The sequence below is a fragment of the Saccopteryx leptura genome, unplaced genomic scaffold, assembly GCF_036850995.1.
Source record: "Saccopteryx leptura isolate mSacLep1 unplaced genomic scaffold, mSacLep1_pri_phased_curated manual_scaffold_18, whole genome shotgun sequence".
Taxonomy (NCBI): Eukaryota; Metazoa; Chordata; class Mammalia; order Chiroptera; family Emballonuridae; genus Saccopteryx; species Saccopteryx leptura.
In genome coordinates this window covers 401,863-421,099 of record NW_027095700.1, presented here as the reverse complement: position 1 = coordinate 421,099, position 19,237 = coordinate 401,863, and the positions used below count along the sequence as shown (strand labels likewise).

Genomic DNA, 19,237 nt, shown 5'->3' with positions numbered 1-19,237 from the left:
TGAATGTATATTCTGCTGCTTTTGGATGAAATTCTCTGAAAATATCAATTAAATCCACCTGGTCTAGTGTGTTATTTAAAGCTGTTGTTTTCTTGTTGTCTCTTTGTCAGATCTTCCCAGTGAGGTGAAGGGGGTTAAAATCCTTTACTATGACTATATTGCTGTCAATCCCCCCCTTTATGCTTTGTATAGTTAGGTGCTTCTACATTAGGAGTATAATATTGAAAGGATATCTTCTTGTTGAATTAATCCCTTTATTATTATGAAATCTCCTTTTGTCTCTTATTATACCTTTCCTGTTTTTTAAATTTTATTCAGTGAGAGTAGGGGAGGCAGAGACAGACTTCCACATGCGCCCTGACTGGGATCTAACTGCCAAGCCCATATGGGGCTATGTTCTGCCCAGCTGGAGAGCTGCTCCATTGCTCAGCAACTGAGCTCTTCTTAGCACCCGAGGCAGAGGCCATGAAACCATCCTCAGCACCAGGGACCAACTCACTCCAACTGAGCGATGGCTGCAGGAAATGGAGAGAAAGAGGGAGAGAGAGATACACACAAGAGGAGGAGGGGTTAAAAAGCAGATGGGCACTTCTCCTGTGTGCCCTGACTGGGAATCGAACCTGGGACTTCCACACACTGGGCCAGTGCTCTCCCACTGACCCAAATGGCCAGGGCCTATACTTTTCATTTTAAACTCTATTTTGTTTAATATATATAAATATTGCTACCCCAGCTTTTCTTAATTCTCAGTTGCATGAAATATCTTTTTCTATGCTTTTACTTTTAGTCTGTGTGTGACTTTTGTTCAAAGTGTGTCTCTTGTAGAAAGTGTATATATGAGATTTTACCGTTTTATCCATTCAGCTACCCTATGTCTTTTGATTGAAGCATTTAATCTACTTTAATTTAAAGTTATTATTGATAGGTACATATTTATCAGAATTTTATTCTTTATACTCATATGCTTCATTTTTTTTCTTAAAAGATTTAACATTTCTTGTAATACTGGTGCTTTTCTTTTTGGAAAATTAAATTTAATGGGGTGACATTGATTAAGAGTACATAGGTTTTAGGTGAACATTTCTATAGCATTTGAACTATTAATTGTGTTCTGTGTCCATTACCCAAAGTCAAATCATTTTCTATCACTGTATATTTGTCCCTCTTTATTCCCTTGGCCCCCAATTCTCAACCCCCAACTCCCTTAACCTCACTTCACTTTTATCTATGTCCATGAGTCTCATTTTTATATCCGACCTATGTATGAAACATATAGTTCTTAGCTTTCCTGATTTACTTATTTCATTCCGTATAATGTTCTCAAGATCCATCCATGTTGTAAAGGGCAATATGTCACCATTTCTTATAGCTGAGTAATAATATTTCATTGTATAATATATATGTACTACATCTTTATTTAATCCTCTATTTGGTTGTTTCCATGTCTTAGAACCATGAATAATGCTTAAATAAACATGGGGATTCATGTGTGTCTTTGTGTATTATTGTTTTTGTGTTTTGGGGGTAGATATCCAGTAGGGGGTTTTCTGGGTCATACAATATTTCTAAACAAACTCCTTTAGTTTCTTGTCTGGAAAGATCTCTATTCCTTCTTCAATTTTATTTTCTTCTTTTTATTATTTTTATTTTAGGTGAGAGGACGGGAGATAGTGAGGCAGACTCCTGGATGTGTCCTGACTGGGATCTACCTGGCAAACCCATCTAGGGGCCAATGCTTAAGTACTGAGGTATTTATAGCCCCTGAAGCTGACACACTTGGACCAACTGAGCCATTCTCAATGCCTAGGGCCACCCTTGAACTAATTGAGCCACTGGCTGTGAGAGAGGAAGAGGAGGATAAAGGGGAGAGAAAAGGAAATAAAGGCAGATGGTCACTTCTCTGGTGTGCCCTGACCAGTAATCGAACCTGGGATATATATATATGCCAGGCCAATGCTCTATCCACTGAGTCATTGGCCAGGGCCTCTTTTTCAATTTTAAATGATAGCCTTCCTGAGTAAAGTAATCTTGGTTGTAGATCCTTGCTTTTCATCATATTGAATATTTTGTGGCAATCCCTTTTTGTTGGAAATGTTTCTGTTGAGAGATTAGCTGACAGTCTTATGGGAACTCCCTTGTAGTTAATTGTCTTTCTGCTTTTAAGATTTTCTTCTATTCTTTTTTTTTTTTTTGGTATTTTTTTTCTGAAGCTGGAAACAGGGAGAGACAGTCGGACAGACTCCCGCATGCGCCCAACCGGGATCCACCTGGCACGCCCACCAGGGGGCGACGCTCTGCCCACCAGGGGGCGATGCTCTGCCCCTCCGGGGCGTCGCTCTGTTGCTACCAGAGCCACTCTAGCGCCTGGGGCAGAGGCCAAGGAGCCATCCCCAGCGCCCCGGCCATCTTTGCTCCAGTGGAGCCTTGGATGCTGGAGGGGAAGAGAGAGACAGAGAGGAAGGAGAGGGGGAGGGGTGGAAAAGCAGATAGGTGCTTCTCCTGTGTGCCCTGGCCAGGAATCGAACCCGGGACTTCTGCTCGCCAGGCCGACGCTCTACCACTGAGCCAACCGGCCAGGGCCTCTTCTTTTCTTTAATTATAATATGTCTTGGTATAGGTTTCTTTGGGTTCATCTTGTTAAGGACTGTCTGTGTTTCCTGCGCTTGTGTGTCTTTTTTCTTTACCATGTTAGGAGAAAAATTTTCAGTCATTATTTTTTCAAATAGATTCTCAATCCCTTTCATTCTCTCTTCTCCTTGTGGAACTCAGTCAGATGTTATGGGGAGTTATTTTTCAGGCATTGAAACACTGGGTTAGGCTTGGCATTGTCCCAGAAGTTCCTTAAATTATTCCCATCTCTAAAATTTTTGTCATTTTACTACTTAGGGTCATTTCTGTTTTCTTATCTTCCAAACAGCTGATTTGATCCTCTGCTTCATCTATGCTTCTGCTGATTTCTTCTACTGTATTCTTCATTTCAGATATTGTATTCTTTGTTTGTGACTGGTTCATTTTTATGTTTCCTACCTCTATTTTCTTTGTTTTCTATTTGTTTGCTGAATCTCTCACTAAGTTCTTCTAATTTTCTGCTAAGTTCATTGAGCATCATTACAATCAGTGCTTTAAATTCTGCACCTGGTAGATTACTCATCTTCATTATATTTAATTATTTTCTGAAGTTTCATTATGTTTTTTCATCTGGGTTCTGTTTTATTTTCTTTTCATTTTGCCTGCCTTACTGTGTTTGTTTCTATGTATTAGGTAGAGATGCTATGTCTCCTGATTTTTTCAAAATGTATTTATTGATTTTAGGGAGAGAAAGAGAGAGAGAGATCTGTCTCTGTAGGTACCCTGACTGGGGATCATATTGGCAACCTCTGCTTATTGGGACAATCTCCAGCCACTTGAGCTATCTGGCCTCTCCTGATATTTTTAGAGTAGACTTATGTTGTATGTGTCCTGTGGGGCCCAGTGGTACAACCTCCAATGTTACCTCAGCTGGGTATTCAAGGAGTGCCCCCCATGTAAATTGTATGTGCTGTCTTGTTGTAGTAGATCTACTCCGGAGATCTCAATGAGAGGAATTTATATTCAGTGCATTGACTGTTAGAACTGGCTGAAAACACTATGGCAGGTCTGTTATATAAGGACCAAAAACAGATTGAGTCTTATAAAGGACTCACTTCCGCAGGTTTTGGCAGCCTGCTGATTCTTCTCCTTGAGTATGTCACTTGTAAATATGGTTGGGTGGTGCTTTGGTGTGGTCTGAAGGTTTCCATCAGTAGCACTGGGTTTGAGGCTGCCCAGGAGGTAAAAGATCACCCAGGACAGGTGTCCAGAGATCTCCAGCATGAACTCAAAGTGATCTGCAGATGGCTTAGTTATACTAAGCTTGGAGGTGCCCAGGAGAGCCAACATGGCTGAACACTGCTAGTGCCAGGCCTAGAACTAGTTACCAAGAGGTACAGGGAACACTGAGGCGAGATGCTGCTTGTTTGTGGTTTTTAAACTTTTGAGAGAATTTAGAAAATCTGGCAGCAAAAATCATGACAAGCTTTATGAATATGCCACTGGAAATGGATTTTAGTGAGAGAGAAAGGGAGAGAGAGAGAGACAGAAGCACAGATCTGTTCCTGTATGTGCCCTGACCAGCAATTGAACCAGCAACCTCTGTGGTTCAGGATGATGCTCCAACCAACCCAGCTATCTTGCCAGGGCTTGTTTGCATATTTAAAAAATAATAAAATAACAAGTTCCCAAGTAGTGAAAATTTTCCATCTTTCATGCTTAGAATTTGAGTATTTATCAGCACTCTTCTCCCTACCAGTAATAGTATCTATTAACTTTTTGTTTTGATATCTTTTATTTCACTTCATTACTCATTTAAGCCCTAAAAAGTGGTTGCATTTATATCAGAAACAGGATACCAATGACAAATAGAAAAGAAAACATCATTTATGGTACTATTTTAGTCATTCATGACTTTTCAATGAGGAAATATTAAAGGAGGAAAAACTAGCTAGTAGTTTTTCCCCATCTGCTTATTATTTGAAATTCTCCTTCCCTCCAACCCCTCCCATTTTTAAATATTTAGACACTTACATTGCTATTTTTTAAAATTACAGGGTAAACAGAAAACTGGTTACATGTTCCATACAGAGATTAATAAACCTAAATTTAAAGTATTATAACATTTTTTGGATTAATATAAAAGAACCTGTAAATGTTCTCCCAATGACTTTATTGTGATCTAAGTTTCACTTCCAAAATAAAGTTTATTATCTGTAGTGTTGTATTGGAACAGCGATATAAGATGTCTTGCTGCACAATCAATTTGCCAAATTAGGGAGTCTTTAATTAACTGATTGCGTGGACTGCATGGAGACCTAAGTCATTCAAATCAATGCAATGGGGAACACAGTTTGGGGCTGGCTTTTAAAGGGAAAATTACATACATACTGACTGAGGAAGGGGGAGGAGAGAAAGCATAGCAGTAAAACAAAGCAGTGAAACAAGCTTTCTTACATTGTTTATCTATAGGGTTAATTTAGGGAGAAACATTCTGAGAGCACCTGCAACTTGGCAAAGATAGCCCAAGGCCACAGTCTGGGAAACCAGCCTCAAGGACAAGAATAGGGAGTCTTTTCAAAAGAAGTAAGTTCTACTGAAAGTCTTTGTTTTAGAGACAGTAAGTTCTGTCAAAAATTATTCATGTTAAGAGCCCTTTTCCCCACTCTTCATTCCCTACTTGTTTTAATTAAATTTTAGTCAAATCATTGATTTATTTTCATTTTCATTGCTATCCTCTTGTATTGGTGTGTACTGATTTCTGATTACTATTAATTTAATAGAGTTTATCCTTTCTTGAACAAACCTTGTTATAAAATTAATTAAACATGGTCCTATTATCAAACAAACTAAAATCAAAGTAAGAGGACTAATTGCTGACTGTTCAAATTCTTTTCTTCTTTTTTCTATGTTTGCTCTAACTAAATAAAGATAGGCTTTCCATAATTATACTAGAATTATTATTATAGAAACAAAAAGTTTCCTTTAATGCTGCACATAAGTTACCTTGTTAAAGGAAAAGTAAATCTAAGCTTCTTCTATTTTGTAGAACTATTTCCTTTATACAGATAAACTTGAGGCATAACATTTGCTAGAATGTACAATAGAAGCTTATTCTTTTCCCTAAACCTGTTTTTATTCCTGTTTCTATTGTACAAACCACTTACAACCTGCACAAACCTTCTGCAACTTATATAAACCTTTAGCTTTCATGAACTTTCTTATCTATTCAGAAATAACTAGATTTCATAACAACTTTTTCTCTTTTCTTTTCTTAAAAGTGCATTTATACTTTATACCTTTTATTATCAAAACTATGCAATCCCTTTTAATCAGAACTCTTAATTTTTAAAGATCTTAACCTTCAGTGACAACTTAACTTAGCAATAAGCAATTTTCTTTTAAAATATGCTGTTTTTTGGAGGTATCCTCCCTCTAAGTAGTTTGTCAGACACATGATTAATATTTATAGATTACTTTACAAGGGTAGCTATGAGTACAAAGGTACATATATATTTTTCGTTTACCTTGTAACTTTTTTTTTTCGTAGTAAAGGGACTTATACCCCCCTTCTTTATGACTCATAGCTGCACATGTATTAAATCTTAAGATGACACGCTCTGGCCTTTCCCTGACCTGAGTTTCCCTCCTCTTCCCAAAGTTCAATTGTAAAGGAGTCCCACATGGCGAGGGTCCTCAAGCCCCTGCTGTGCATAGACCAGCCAGCTTCTAGTTTGTGGCTGGAGCAGGGTATGTCGTCCTTCTCAGGGTCAACTTACAGGGGTTGGTGGGATTTGTTTGCACCATCTCTCTCTGACGGGGTATTCAAGGGAGCCTAGAGAGAAAGGGGCATTGCCCTGCATAAAACAATTATATGTGAGGTGAATTTTTCCCAGTATGAAGTGTATTTAGCTTCTAGCAAAACTACGGGGAGTAAGTTAGTCCAGTTTTCACCAATTTCTAAAATGAATTTAGTTAGGACTTCAGAGCTCAGGACAAATTGAAAGAATGAACCGAACTCTGAAGCCTGTAAGCACAATGTAACTTCTAATTAATGTTGACTGCCTTTCCTACTAGCTGTGAGACCTTAGATACAAATGCAGGCCCATTATCAGACCCAATATTAATGGGCAAGGTAAATCTGGGTATAATTTTACACAGCAATTTCTTAACAACTGTTATTGTGGTCTCATTTCTAGTAGGGAAAGCCGCTACCTATCCTGAAAAGGTGTCAGTAAAAACTAATAGTTACTTATATCCCTGTGCTGGCAGTTTTATCTATCTCCTAATGTTTTTCTGGAAAAACTTGTCTATCCCTATTTCTCTTTATGACTTCTCTATTTTGTTTAGCATTTACTTGGGCACAAACTAGACACTTGGACCCTATGCTTTCTGTAGTAGCTTCTAAGCCTGGCAAGTAGTAATTTTTCTTAAATATTTCTATTAGCTTAGTTTGGCCTAAATGAGTACCTTGATGTAGCTGACTGGTAAATTTTCTGCTCAGGACTTCAGGTAAGAATGGTCTCTTATCTGGTAACAACTCTAACTACCTTTCCTTATTTTTAGATATTTTTTTCTTAAAGCAAAATACTCCTCTAGTTAGTTATAAAAAAGCATCTCTGGCAACAAGTGTTCTGGTAAAGTTACTAAGATTTCTAGAGGCCCTACTGGGGTTTTTTCTTGTTGTTTATGGGGTGGGGGCAGAGAGAGATGAGAAACATCAATCATTAGTTTTTTGTTGCGACACCTTAGTTATTCATTGATTGCTTTCTCATATGTGCCTTGACCGTGGGCTACAGCAGACAGAGTGATCCCTTGCTCAAGTCAGCGACCTTGGGTCCAAGCTTGTGAGCTTTTGCTCAAACCAGATGAGCCCGCGCTCAAGCTGGCAACCTCGGGGTCTCGAACCTGGGTCCTCTGCATCCCAGTCGATGTTCTATCCATTGTACCACCACCTGGTCAGGCTAGGCCCTACTGGTTTTTTTTTTTATTTTTTTGTATTTTTCTGAACTTGGAAATGGGGAGGCAGTCAGACAGACTCCCGCATAAGCCCGACCGGGATCCACTGGGTATGCCCACCAGGGGGTGATGCTCTGCCCATCTGGGGCGTCGCTCTGTTGTGACCAGGGCCATTCTAGCATCTGAGACAGAGGCCATGGAGCCATCCTCAGCACCCGGGCCAACTTTGCTCCAGTGGAGCCTTGGCTGCGGGAGGGGAAAAGAGAGACAGAGAGGAAGGAGAGGGGGAGGGGTGGAGAAGCAGATGGGCGCTTCTCCTGTGTGCCCTGGCTGGGAATCAAACCCAGGACTCCTGCACGCCAGGCTGACACTCTGCCACTGAGCCAACCGGCCATAGCCTAGGCCCTACTGGTTTTAAAGCGTCTTCTTTGGCTGCCTTATCTGCTGCCTGATTTCCTTTTGCCTCTGTTGAGTCCCCTTTCTGGTGTCCTGGGCAATGAATAAGGACCACAGTTTACAGCAACCAAATGGCTTCTAGTAAAGCTAAAATCTCTTCTTTCTTTTTAATGTTCTTACTAGCAGATGTGTAGATTTCAGGAATCCTCTCTCCTTATAGATTGCTGCATGAACACGAGCAGTTGCAAAAGCATACTTACTGTCAGTGTAAGTGGTGACTTTCTCTCTTTTGGCTCCCCTTAATACCTGGCTGAGAGCGACGAGTTCTGCCCACTGACCTGAAGTCCTGTGGAGCAAGGTTTGGTCTCATATAGTCTCCTCAGGAGTTACTACAGCCACTTCAGCACATCGAACACCATCTAGGACCAACCTGCTGCCATCAGTGAATAGCTGTACTTGTGCATTAAATAGAGGTATGTCAGTAAGGTCTGTCTTGCCATTGGAACAGAGTCTAACCCTTCAGAGCAGTCATGTAAGGGGATGCTTGCTTCTTCGTCAGGTATCAGGCTTGCTGGGTTGATAAAAAGTCTGGATAAACTTAATGCAAGGCTTATCTATGAGCACGGCGTGATTCTAGCATTAGATATCTACCTTTCTGGAGTTCCTCTAAGCAAAGTCTCTACTGCATGTTTGGCTGTCAGGAACAGTTCTTGTCCTATGGTTAGTTTATGTGCCTCTTCACTAGTATGGCAGAGGCTGCTATGGCTCTGAGACAGTTTGGCCATCTAGATGCAATAGGGTCCAGCCGCTTAGAGAGGATAAGCAATAGGCTTGCACCATGGCCCTAAAGTTTGGGTCAAAACCCCTTTTGCTATTATTCCCTTGCTTTTGTGAACAAAGAGCTGAAAAGGCTTGGTAATATGTGGCGAAGCTGGGGCAGAGACCTCAGTGAGGGCCTTCTTGAGGGTTTCAAAAGCTTTTTGTTCCTTATCTGTCCAAATTAACTCTTGGGTTCCTGCTGTATAGGAGTATAAAGGTTTGGCTATCTCTGCAAACCTAGGGATCCACAACCTGCAGTATTCAACTGCGCCAAGAAATTCTCCAACTTGTCTCTTTCTAGTGGGGGTTGGAATTCAAAGGATTGCCTCCAAATGACTGGAGGAGAGAGCACACTTCCCCGCTTCAGTGTGGTAGCCTAGATAGGTCACCATAGAGGCACAGAGTTGTGTCTTCTTAGCTGACACCTGGTATCCCAGAATCTGCCGTGTTTGTAAAAGTCCCTCAGTGGCTGCACAGCAGCTTACCTTCGTTTCTGCAGATGGAAGCAAATCATCTACATACTGTAGCATTGTGCATTCTGGGTGTTCCTGCCAGAAGGGGAAGTCCTGACATAATGCCTCAAAAGAGGGTTGGTGAATTCTTGAAGCCCTGTGGGAATTTGGTCCAGGTTAGTTGTTCTGAAGTACCTGCCTCTGGGTCATTCCACTCGAAGGCAAAGATGGGCTGATGTACAGGGGACAGGGGAATACTGAAGAAATCATCTTTCAAATCTAAGACCGAGTAAAGTTTCAAGTCTGGTGACAACAGGCTCAAGAGAGTGTAGGTGTTAGGCACAGCTGGGTGTATAGTCTCAACCCATTTATTTACCTCCCATAAGTCCTGGACTGGATGACAGTCTTTGGTGCCTGGCTTCTGGACAGGCAGTAAAACACCCAAAAAGCCTGTCAATAGATGACTGGATAAAGAAGATGTGGCACATATACACTATGGAATACTACTCAGCCATAAGAAATGATGACATCAGATCATTTACAGCAAAATGGTGGGATCTTGATAACATTATACGAAGTGAAATAAGTAAATCAGAAAAAACCAGGAACTGCATTATTCCATAAGTAGGTGGGACATAAAAGTGAAACTAAGGGACATTGATAAGAGTGTGGTGGTTATGGGGGGAGGGGGGAGAGGGAGAGAGAAAGGGGGAGGGGGTGGGGCACAAAGAAAACTAGATAGAAGGTGACAGAGGACAATCTGACTTTGGATGGTGGGTATGCAACATAAATGAATGACAAGATAACCTGGAGTTGTTATCTTTGAATATGTATCCTGGTTTATTGATGTCGCCCCATTAAAAATAAAATTATTGCCCTGGCCGGTTGGCTCAGCGGTAGAGCGTCGGCCTGGTGTGTGGGGGAACCAGGTTCAATTCCTGGCCAGGGCACATAGGAGAAGCGCCCATTTGCTTCTCCACCCCCCCTTCCTTTCTGTCTCCCTCTTCCCCTCCTGCAGCCAAGGCTCCATTGGAGCAAAGATGGCCCGGGCACTGGGGATGGCTCCTTGGCCTCTGCCTCAGGCACTAGAGTGGCTCTGGTTGCGGCAGAGCGATGCCCCGGAGGGGCAGAGCATCGTCCCCTGGTGGGCAGGGCGTCGCCCCTGGTGGGCGTGCCGGGTGGATCCTGGTCGGGCGCATGCGGGAGTCTGTCTGACTGTCTCTCCCCGTTTCCAGCTTCAGAAAAATACTATATATATATATATATATATATATATATATATATATATATATATGAGTACTTGCTCCCCTAAGAAAAGTCCGAGTAGGGCACTGGGAACAGAGTCAGAAGCTCTAGAGCAGTGTTTCCCAACCTTTTTTGTGCCATGCCCCACCTTAACCTTTCTAAAATTTTTATGTCCCCCCCTATGTAACATACATAATTTTTAACATTAAAAAATTGATTTGTTCACTTAACAAACATAAATGATAGGTTCTAGGAAGAAATCACTATGAAATTGTTAACAAAACACAGTAAGTAAAATTTCAAAACATATAATGAAAAACAGAAATTTAAATTCCAAATAATTTTAATACAGATTTTTCTATATTAATTTATTATTTTAATTTAGTGTGATCCTTGTGCTTGATGCTTGCTGCACAGAGATTTTATATTAGGTTCCAATTTGGTTAGCTTTAGTCTCAAGTCTCCACGTTGTGTTATATCCAGCCGATTTCTTTTTTTTACCAGTAAATCATTTACAGCACTAAATCCACATTCAGCTAAAAATGAAGATGGAAACGGTAGCAATAGTTTTCTTGCACATTTGGTTGAACTTGGGTATGTGAATTCTGTTTCCTCACAAAGCCATGCCATCGCTCCTTCAATATTAAATAAAGCTTTAACTGACTCATCATTTTGCAATTCTGCGAGTTCTTCTTGATACTGCATATTTGATATATCAGATAAATCCACTAACATTGGCTGCATCATCCATGTTGGGAAATCAATTTGTTTTAAATCAGAAAATCTTTCTTTTAAATCAGCCAATAGAATATTCAAATGATTGACAATAACAAGTAAAGCGGTATCAGTTACTTCACATTTTTGGAGCCAATGAAACTGTTTAAAGTTTTTGTTGTTAATATGTTTCTGACATAACTCAATATTGGTAATGAAACCAAATATCTTTGCTTTTGCATCAACAAGAGTTTTATTTGTTCCTTGAAGTTGCTTATTTAATATATTTAGTTTTTCAAAGATATTGGCTAAATAACTCACAAATGCTTTACCATCTATTGTTAACAGATACTTCATTTCAGGTTTGTTGCTTAAAAAATCACTAAGAGTATCAAACAGTTTCATAAATCTTTTCAAACAGTTTCCTTTAGGTACCCATCTTATTTCAGTATGAAGTAAAAGTCTCACATGGTCTTCATTTTGTTCTTCACAAAATAGCTTGAAAAGATGCTCACATTTGGCACTAGCTTTAATAGCATTAACACACTTTATTACTGTATGTAATACTTCATTCAGAACAGGCGAGATGTTTTTAGCTACCAAGTTTTCCCTATGAATAACACAATGCACAAGAATCATTTCTGGATTTGCATCTTTCATCAATTTTAAGCAGCCATTTTTCTTGCCCATCATATTGGGAGCACCATCTGCAGCACAAGATGTTATATTTTTCATTGGTATATCATTGACATCTAAGTAGTTTTTTAGCTTATTATATATATCTTTGGAGGTAGTGGTGCTTTCTAATCTTTTACAGAACAACATTTCTTCAGCAAAATGTCCTTTATCAATATATCTTACGTAAGTTATCAATACTGCCTCACTGTCTCTCAAAGTTGATTCATCCATTTGCAAGGAGAATTTTCTTGTTTTCAGCTTTTCAATAAGTTGTTTTTCAATATCCTCACTCATTTCATCTATTCTTCTGCTAAGAGTATTGTCACCGAGTGGCATAGCTTTTACATCTTTGTCATCTTTTTCAAGAACCGTTTTAAGAAATGCTGATATTGACGGTTTTATTAAATTCTCTCCTATAGTGTGATTTTCTCCAGTTTTAGCGATGAATAAAGAAATTTGATAACTAGCCTCAAGAACATGATTATTAGTTGAAGTATGAGCAGTAAATAGAGACTTTAATGTTGTTCTTTTTTCAAAAATTTTCTTTAAAGTTTTAAAGTAACTCAAATCTGAATTAATATGAGCACTATGTTTCACCTTCAAATGCGCCTCAAGATGACCTCGTTTCATTGATTTGTTGGTCAAGCATTGCTGGCATAAAAGACAAAAAGGAATCCGCTCATTGTGAACAGCGGGTATGAACCCAAATTTTAAATATTCCTCCGAATATTGACGAGTTTTTTTCTTGCTTGCACCACTCATTTTACTATGGGCTATAATAAAAATAAGATCAATTAAAAACTAATATTAAAATGTGTTAAAATATATTCAATGTGACATAGAATAAACGTATACTAAAAATTTATATTTATTTAAATGTATATAACACATTTACTACACTACCACTGCAAATCAAAAGGTATTTATATTTTTTCCACTTGACAAAATTTTCTGGAAAGTTATGCTTCTAAAATTAAAATTGTCGTGCGTGCACTATTATAGCCCCAATAATATTTATAAAATATTATTGCTTTCTAGCCCTGATGCAAGAAGTACTTAATAAAGAGTTTAATATTGATAAAAATAAAATCAAATACTTACCAATTATATCTATACAATATATATATGTATATTTATTAAATCAATGAGCTTTTACAACAGTTTTGACTGACAGTTATTTCAAATTAACACCAACTGAATGATGTGAAACACTACAGAAGTTGCAATGGACCAATTAGGTGAGAATAACTGCGTTGTTTAGCAAGTTTTTAAAACGCCCGGGTTTCCCCGTGGCAGACAGCACGCTCCGCGGTGAACCCAGGACAGTTTACTTGACGACGCCAATCACCCAGTTGATATTTTGGTCTCGTCAAACGAAATTATACTTAATAATTATTTACCGCAATTATTTAAGAATTGCATTTTTTGTTAAATTTGGCACCGATATCTAGCATTGCATTTAAATGGCCCGGGCGAAAGAGTTAAAGTCCTGTCGAGTCCATTTTCAAATTGCCCCCCTTAACTATCGAATTGCTTCCCTGTGTGGCGTGGGCCTCATGTTGGGAAACACTGCTCTAGAGCTAGTGAGGAAGTCTACCAGGTATCCTCCTACTTGTAAAGGCTAACCAGCATGGAGCCCTGACCCCATCAGTGCTCCTTTAAATTAAGGGTTCTTGGGGTCTGCTGTGACTTTCCTTTCAGCTTTGGACAGTCTTTCTTCCAATGTCCTTCTTCTTTACAATAAGTGCACTGATTTCTGCTTAACTTAGGCTTCATTTTACTTTTATTCTGGTGTTCCAAAACAGCTACAACTACCTTTGTTATTTTCTTAGTCTGTTTCTCCTTGAGGGTGTCTCTGTTACTATAAACTTTCTGAGCTACTTCTAACAATTGGGAAATTACTATCCCCGGGAAGCCTTCTAATTTCTGTAGCTTTCTCCTGATATCTGGAGCGACTGGAACATGAAAGCTAAGTTAACTGCCCTAGCATTCTCTGGTGCTTCAGGGTCTAGAGGTGTGCAGACCCTGTAATCTTCCTGCAGTCTCTTTAAGAAAGCTGAGGGAGTTTCCTGGGGGCCCTGATAACCTCAAGCACCTTAGAAAAATTCATGGGTTTCTTAGCAGCTCCCCTGATCCTGGCTAACAGAAACTGGTGAAAGTGGTCAAAGCTTCCCATCCTGCAGTAGGTTTAGGGTCCCATTTAGGCCGGACAATGGGGAACACCCTCTCAAGGTGGTCCCAGCTGTCCTCCTCAGAGCCATTTCTCCCCAGCAAGATAGCTTTTCTTTTCTCTGATTTGATTCTTTCTCTCTCTTCAGTAGTAAACAAAGTAACTAAAAGCTGCTGGCAAACGTCCCAGGTGGGTGATGTGTGTACAGCACAGATTCCAAAAGTCCACAGTCCTGTTAGAGCCTGAGGCTTCTCCAAGGCAGATGGAGCTCATGAAAGAGGAAGATATGGAGGGGGAAATACTGAATCTTCTGGAACAGCTTATAAAACAAAGACCTTCTTGTCTGATTTTGGGGCTGTCGCTCGCAAAACATGATGACCGTCTCTGCCAGCACAGCCTTTCAGCCAGGGATGGGGATTTTCCACTGGAGTCCTACACTGATCTATATATGGAACTGGTCTGGGTGGCCTGGAGGCTTAGCTATTACATTCCATACAGCTCTGACACCTCTAGGATCTGATGAGCCCTGTTTTAGCCACTTTACCCCAAAGGATGGCCATTCTAGTTCACAAAGAGTTCAAAGTTATCCTTTGCTTGCTTTTACGCCATAATCATCATAAAATCCAATTTTGAAATTCTTAAGCATACACTCAAGAGGAGTTTGAATCTTACTTTGCCCTTCCCCCATTGTTACAAACAATATGAGAACAAATGAACTTCCCAAGATCACAAAAGGAATCAAGAACTGAGGTTTGTGCCAGTTTTCTAAAATGTCCCCCATTGGATCATATCCTAGAGAACCAAAGAACAGAGAACTTTCAGACAAAAGGGAAGGGGGTGCCCATGAAGAGCCACAAACTGGAAACTCAGGCTCAGATACCTGAGCTCTTTTGTCACACATTCACTCAGGGGTTTTCAACACAGACAGAACAAAACAGAAGTGAAGAACGAGAGCTCGGCAGAAGTAAAATCAGAGAGGGACCCTTGAAAATAAAGGTCCTCTATCCAGTGAAGAATGCAGTAAGGATATTCCAAAGAGGGACCAAACCAGGAGATGTCTCTTAGGATATCCTGTAAAAATAAACAGAAGTGGCAAAACAAGCCGAGGGCAGACATATGAGAGCAAATCCAAATGTGTCCTGGGAAGCTTGAGGTGGGACTCAGTCGCAGCAACTGTCCTCCCAGGAGCACACAAATCCCTCTTCCAGAGAACTCTCTGCCAATGTCATGGCACTGGAGAGCCTATTGTGTGAGTTTGATCATGTCCACCCTCAATCACAACAGCACAGACGGCTAGCCACAAACAAACCACAGATTGAGCAGACTGCAAATCTGTTCTGCTTACCTCCGGAGGCTTTCCTGATGACTCCAAATGGGTGGATGGACATGTTGATTGTCCACAGCTGACTGTCGGTCAGACAGAAAAGACCAGCAGGGCCCTGGAACATCTCAGGTATAGCCTCCCCTGCTGGGTTTCCACACCCAGAAGTCAGGCTGAGGAGGTCAGGGGGCCCACTTGTGTTGCAAAGACAAAAAGACAAATGAGTCCAAAGGATTGTTATCTTGCTGGGACTTCAATTTTTTGTGATGTAATGGTGAGAAACAGACATCTTGCCACACAATTATCAGCCAAATTAGGGAGCTTTAATTAACTGGCTGCCCATAGGCTTGAAGATCTAAGTCTTTCAAATCAATGCTGTGGGGAACACAGTTTGGGACTGGTTTTTAAAGGAAAAATTACATTCTGATTGAGGAAGGGGGAGGAGAGGAAATAGAAGTAGGACAAAGCAGTGAAACAAGCTTTCTTACAATGTTTATCTATAGGGTTAATTCAGAGAGAAACATTCTGAGAGCACCTGCAACTTGGCAAAGCTAGCCCAAGGCCACCTTCTGGGAATCCAGCCTCAAGGATAAGAATAGGGAGTCTTTTCAGAAAAAGTAAGTTCTGCTAAAAGTCTGTTTTAGAGAAAGTAAGTTTTGCCAAAAATTATTCATGTTAAGAGCCTTTCTTTTACACACTTTATGTAGCATTATACATGATTTTTTATTTAAGAACTAATGAGGCCCTGACAGGTTGGATCAGTGTTAGAGCATCAGCTTAGCATGTGGAAGTCCTGGATTTCATTCCCGGTCAGGGCACACAGTAGAAGTGATCTTCTGCTCATCCAACCCTCCCATCCTCTCTCTCTCTCTTCCTCTCTCTCTCTCTCTCTCTCTTTCCCTCCTGCAGCCATGGCTGGAATGGTTAGAGCAAAGTTGGTCCCAGACATTGAGGATGGTTCCAAGGCCTCACCTCATGATCTCCAATGGGCACATGCAGGAGTCTGTTCCTGCCTCTCTGCCTCCACTTTTTTTAAAAAAATTACACATCATAGGATTTGTTCCAGTTAGGCTGTAGAAAGCAAACAACCTTCCACACAAATACAAAATGTTAATTGTGGCTAAGATAACAGTTGTAACCAAAAACCAAAGGTTAAACTTTATGCTAGGTTACTAACCAGTTATGCTGATGTAGTTATAGTAATAGCAGATAAGTTTTACTAGTCCAAAACAGTGCTAGACATTTTTTCGTGATGATATAAGATGCAGTTTGTCCAATTCACCCTGTACTTCCTCTAAATATATTTGTTGCAAAGACTAATACACTACAAAGGGAAATTGATGAGTACTTCATCATGGAGCAAGAATTTAACAGTAATAGAACAAACACTAATACAACAAGCTGGAAAAATAATAAGAGGACAGGTAACAAAATAAGTAGAAAATGCCAGGAAGATTGAAAGCTTTTGAATGACACATTTATGAAGCTTTATCTCATTGGCAAATATAAACCATTGCACTAACAAAATTGGAAGATTCACTGTTCATATTGTGACTTCATGGTTCAAGGTACAAACTATGGAGCCAGAGTACCTAGGTTTGAATTCAGTTTGTTACTTAATAAATAGCTGTAAGACTTGGGCAAATATTTCTTTGTACCTCAGGTTTTCCAAAGGTAAAATGGTGATAACAGTATCTAGCTCAGTGCCTTTGTGATAGATTACTACAAATAAATAACATGTAGCCTGACCTGTGGTGGCACAGTGGATAAAGCATCAACCTGGAATGCTGAGGTTGCCAGTTCAAAACCCTGGGCTTGCCTGGTCAGGGCACACATATGGGAGTTAATGCTTCCTGCTCCTCACTACTTCTCTCTCTCTTTATATTTTTATTTATTGATTGATTTTAGAAAAAAAATAATAAAGAAGCAGAAACATAATTTGTTATTCCTCTTATTTATGCATTTATTGATTCCTTTTTGTATGTGTTCTCATACTGCACAGTCAGGGTGTGCTTGGTAGTTTTCTCCATTGGCCAAGATTGTGCAGGGGAAGTGTCTACATGAAGCCCACCAAAAGCCAGAAGGGTAAATGGATGGGGCCCAGAACTGTGGTCAAAGCTAAAAAGATGAATGTTCAGAGCCTGAGCAGAAGTTAGCAAGATGAATGCACAGGGCACAGCAAGCCAAAAGCTAGCAAGATAATTAGATTAAAAATGCTCTTCTCTTCTTGTCCCTATAAGAACCACAGGGTTGAACTGGAAGGGAAGATGATCTTTGACACCTGAGTCTTCCAGTCTCCCAGTCTCCCAGTCAGAAGCAGATAAATAAGTCTCTTTCATTTTGCACCAGAACTTGTCTCAAGCTTGGGCTTTGTTGTAATCAACAAGTTGAATATGCATTATTAGTTATAGTTTTGGCACCTCCACCAGCAGAGTTTTGATGAGTGACCAGACATTAGTAAGTCCTGGAGGGTCAAGGCTGGGATTTCAGCTACCAGTGGCAGGCCAACCTGGGAGCAGAACTATGGGAATTTCCCAGCAGCTGTATCCTGGGGAATTTAGCTGCTTTCTGTCAGCTGCATAAAATGCTTATCTGGTGAAAGGAAAATGGTTTCTGAGGAGAAGACAGATTCAAGACTAGTAAGTCAAATCTGTGTGCATACCAGGGGTCCTCTATCTTTCCCAATAGGTATTCATGCTTCTTGGATTTAACCCAACATGGCTTTGTGCTGCTTGTGTTTGGTTAGAACTACCAGTTGGCAATCTCTCTCTGTTGCTTGGGCTTTCTGTCACTTGGCTTTGTGTCATTTGGGTCCTGTGAGCACCACCTGAAGTATGGTTGGCAGGAAATAAGATGGTAGGACTTGCTTGGGAGTGCTTATTTGGACTAATGAAATTATGCATCCAAGTTTTGTTCATATGTTCCCACTTCCTCTAGAGTCTTTCTATGATTATGGTTTTGACTTTGTACTTGTGTGCCATCAGGAATTGTTCTATTTCAACTCCTGAAAGTAGCCCACTGGGCTGAATTTTAGAAGATTAGTTTATGAGAAGCTATGATCCATTGAGTAAGAAGGAATAGATTTTATTTTTATTTTCTTTAATGAAATTTATTAGAGTGACACTTATACAGGTTTCAGGTGTCCACTTCTATAAGACTTCTCTGTCCCATGTTGTGTATTCACCCTTAGAAGTCATGGTTTTGTTTTGTTTTAAGTGAGAAGAAGAGAGATAGTAACACAGACTCCCACATAGGCCTGACTGGGATCCACCCAGCAACCCCCATCTGGGGTCAATCTCAAATCAACAGAGCTATTTTTAAATAAATAAAATAGTGTCTGAGGCTGAAGCACTCAAACCAGCTGAGCTATCATCAGTTCCATGACAGACAGATACTTGAACTAATCAAGCCATTGACTATGGAAGGGGAAGAGGAAAAAAAGTGGGAAAGGGAGGGAGAAACAGATGGTCTCTTCACTTGAGTGCCCTGACCAGGAATCAAACCTGGGATGTCCATACACCTGGCCAGTGCCCTATCCACTGAGCCAACCAGCCAGGACCACAAGTCAAGCTTTTGTCCATCACCGTTTATCCCACCTATATCCCCCTTCCACCTCTCCACAATCACCATATTGTTGTCCATGACCGTAAGTTTTTTCTGATTTATTTATCTTTAATTTTTATTTTTTTTATATTTTTCTGAAGCTGGAAACGAGGAGAGACAGTCAGACAGACTCCCGCATGCGCCTGACCAGGACCCACCCGGCACGCCCACCAGGGGGCGATGCTCTGCCCTTCTGGGGTGTCACTCTGTCGTGACCAGAGCCACTCTAGTGCCTGGGGCAGAGGCCAAGGAGCCATCCCCAGCACCTGGGCCATCTTTGCTCTAATGGAGCCTTGGCTGCGGGAGGGGAAG

General features: G+C 40.4%; 1 protein-coding gene and 1 long non-coding RNA gene across 3 annotated transcripts in view; both read right to left on the bottom strand.

Moving 5' to 3' along the window:
- The window catches only part of LOC136386873 (uncharacterized), a 265,786-nt gene that overhangs the window by 174,349 nt on the left and 72,200 nt on the right, over window positions 1-19,237 (bottom strand). The window lies entirely within an intron of this gene.
- LOC136386874 (eukaryotic translation initiation factor 2 subunit 3B-like) overlaps window positions 9,322-19,237 on the bottom strand; it is a 78,104-nt gene continuing 68,188 nt past the window's right edge. Inside the window, 1 exon segment of the mRNA XM_066358000.1 lies at window positions 9,322-9,615. Coding sequence (XP_066214097.1) covers window positions 9,322-9,615 — 294 coding nt within the window.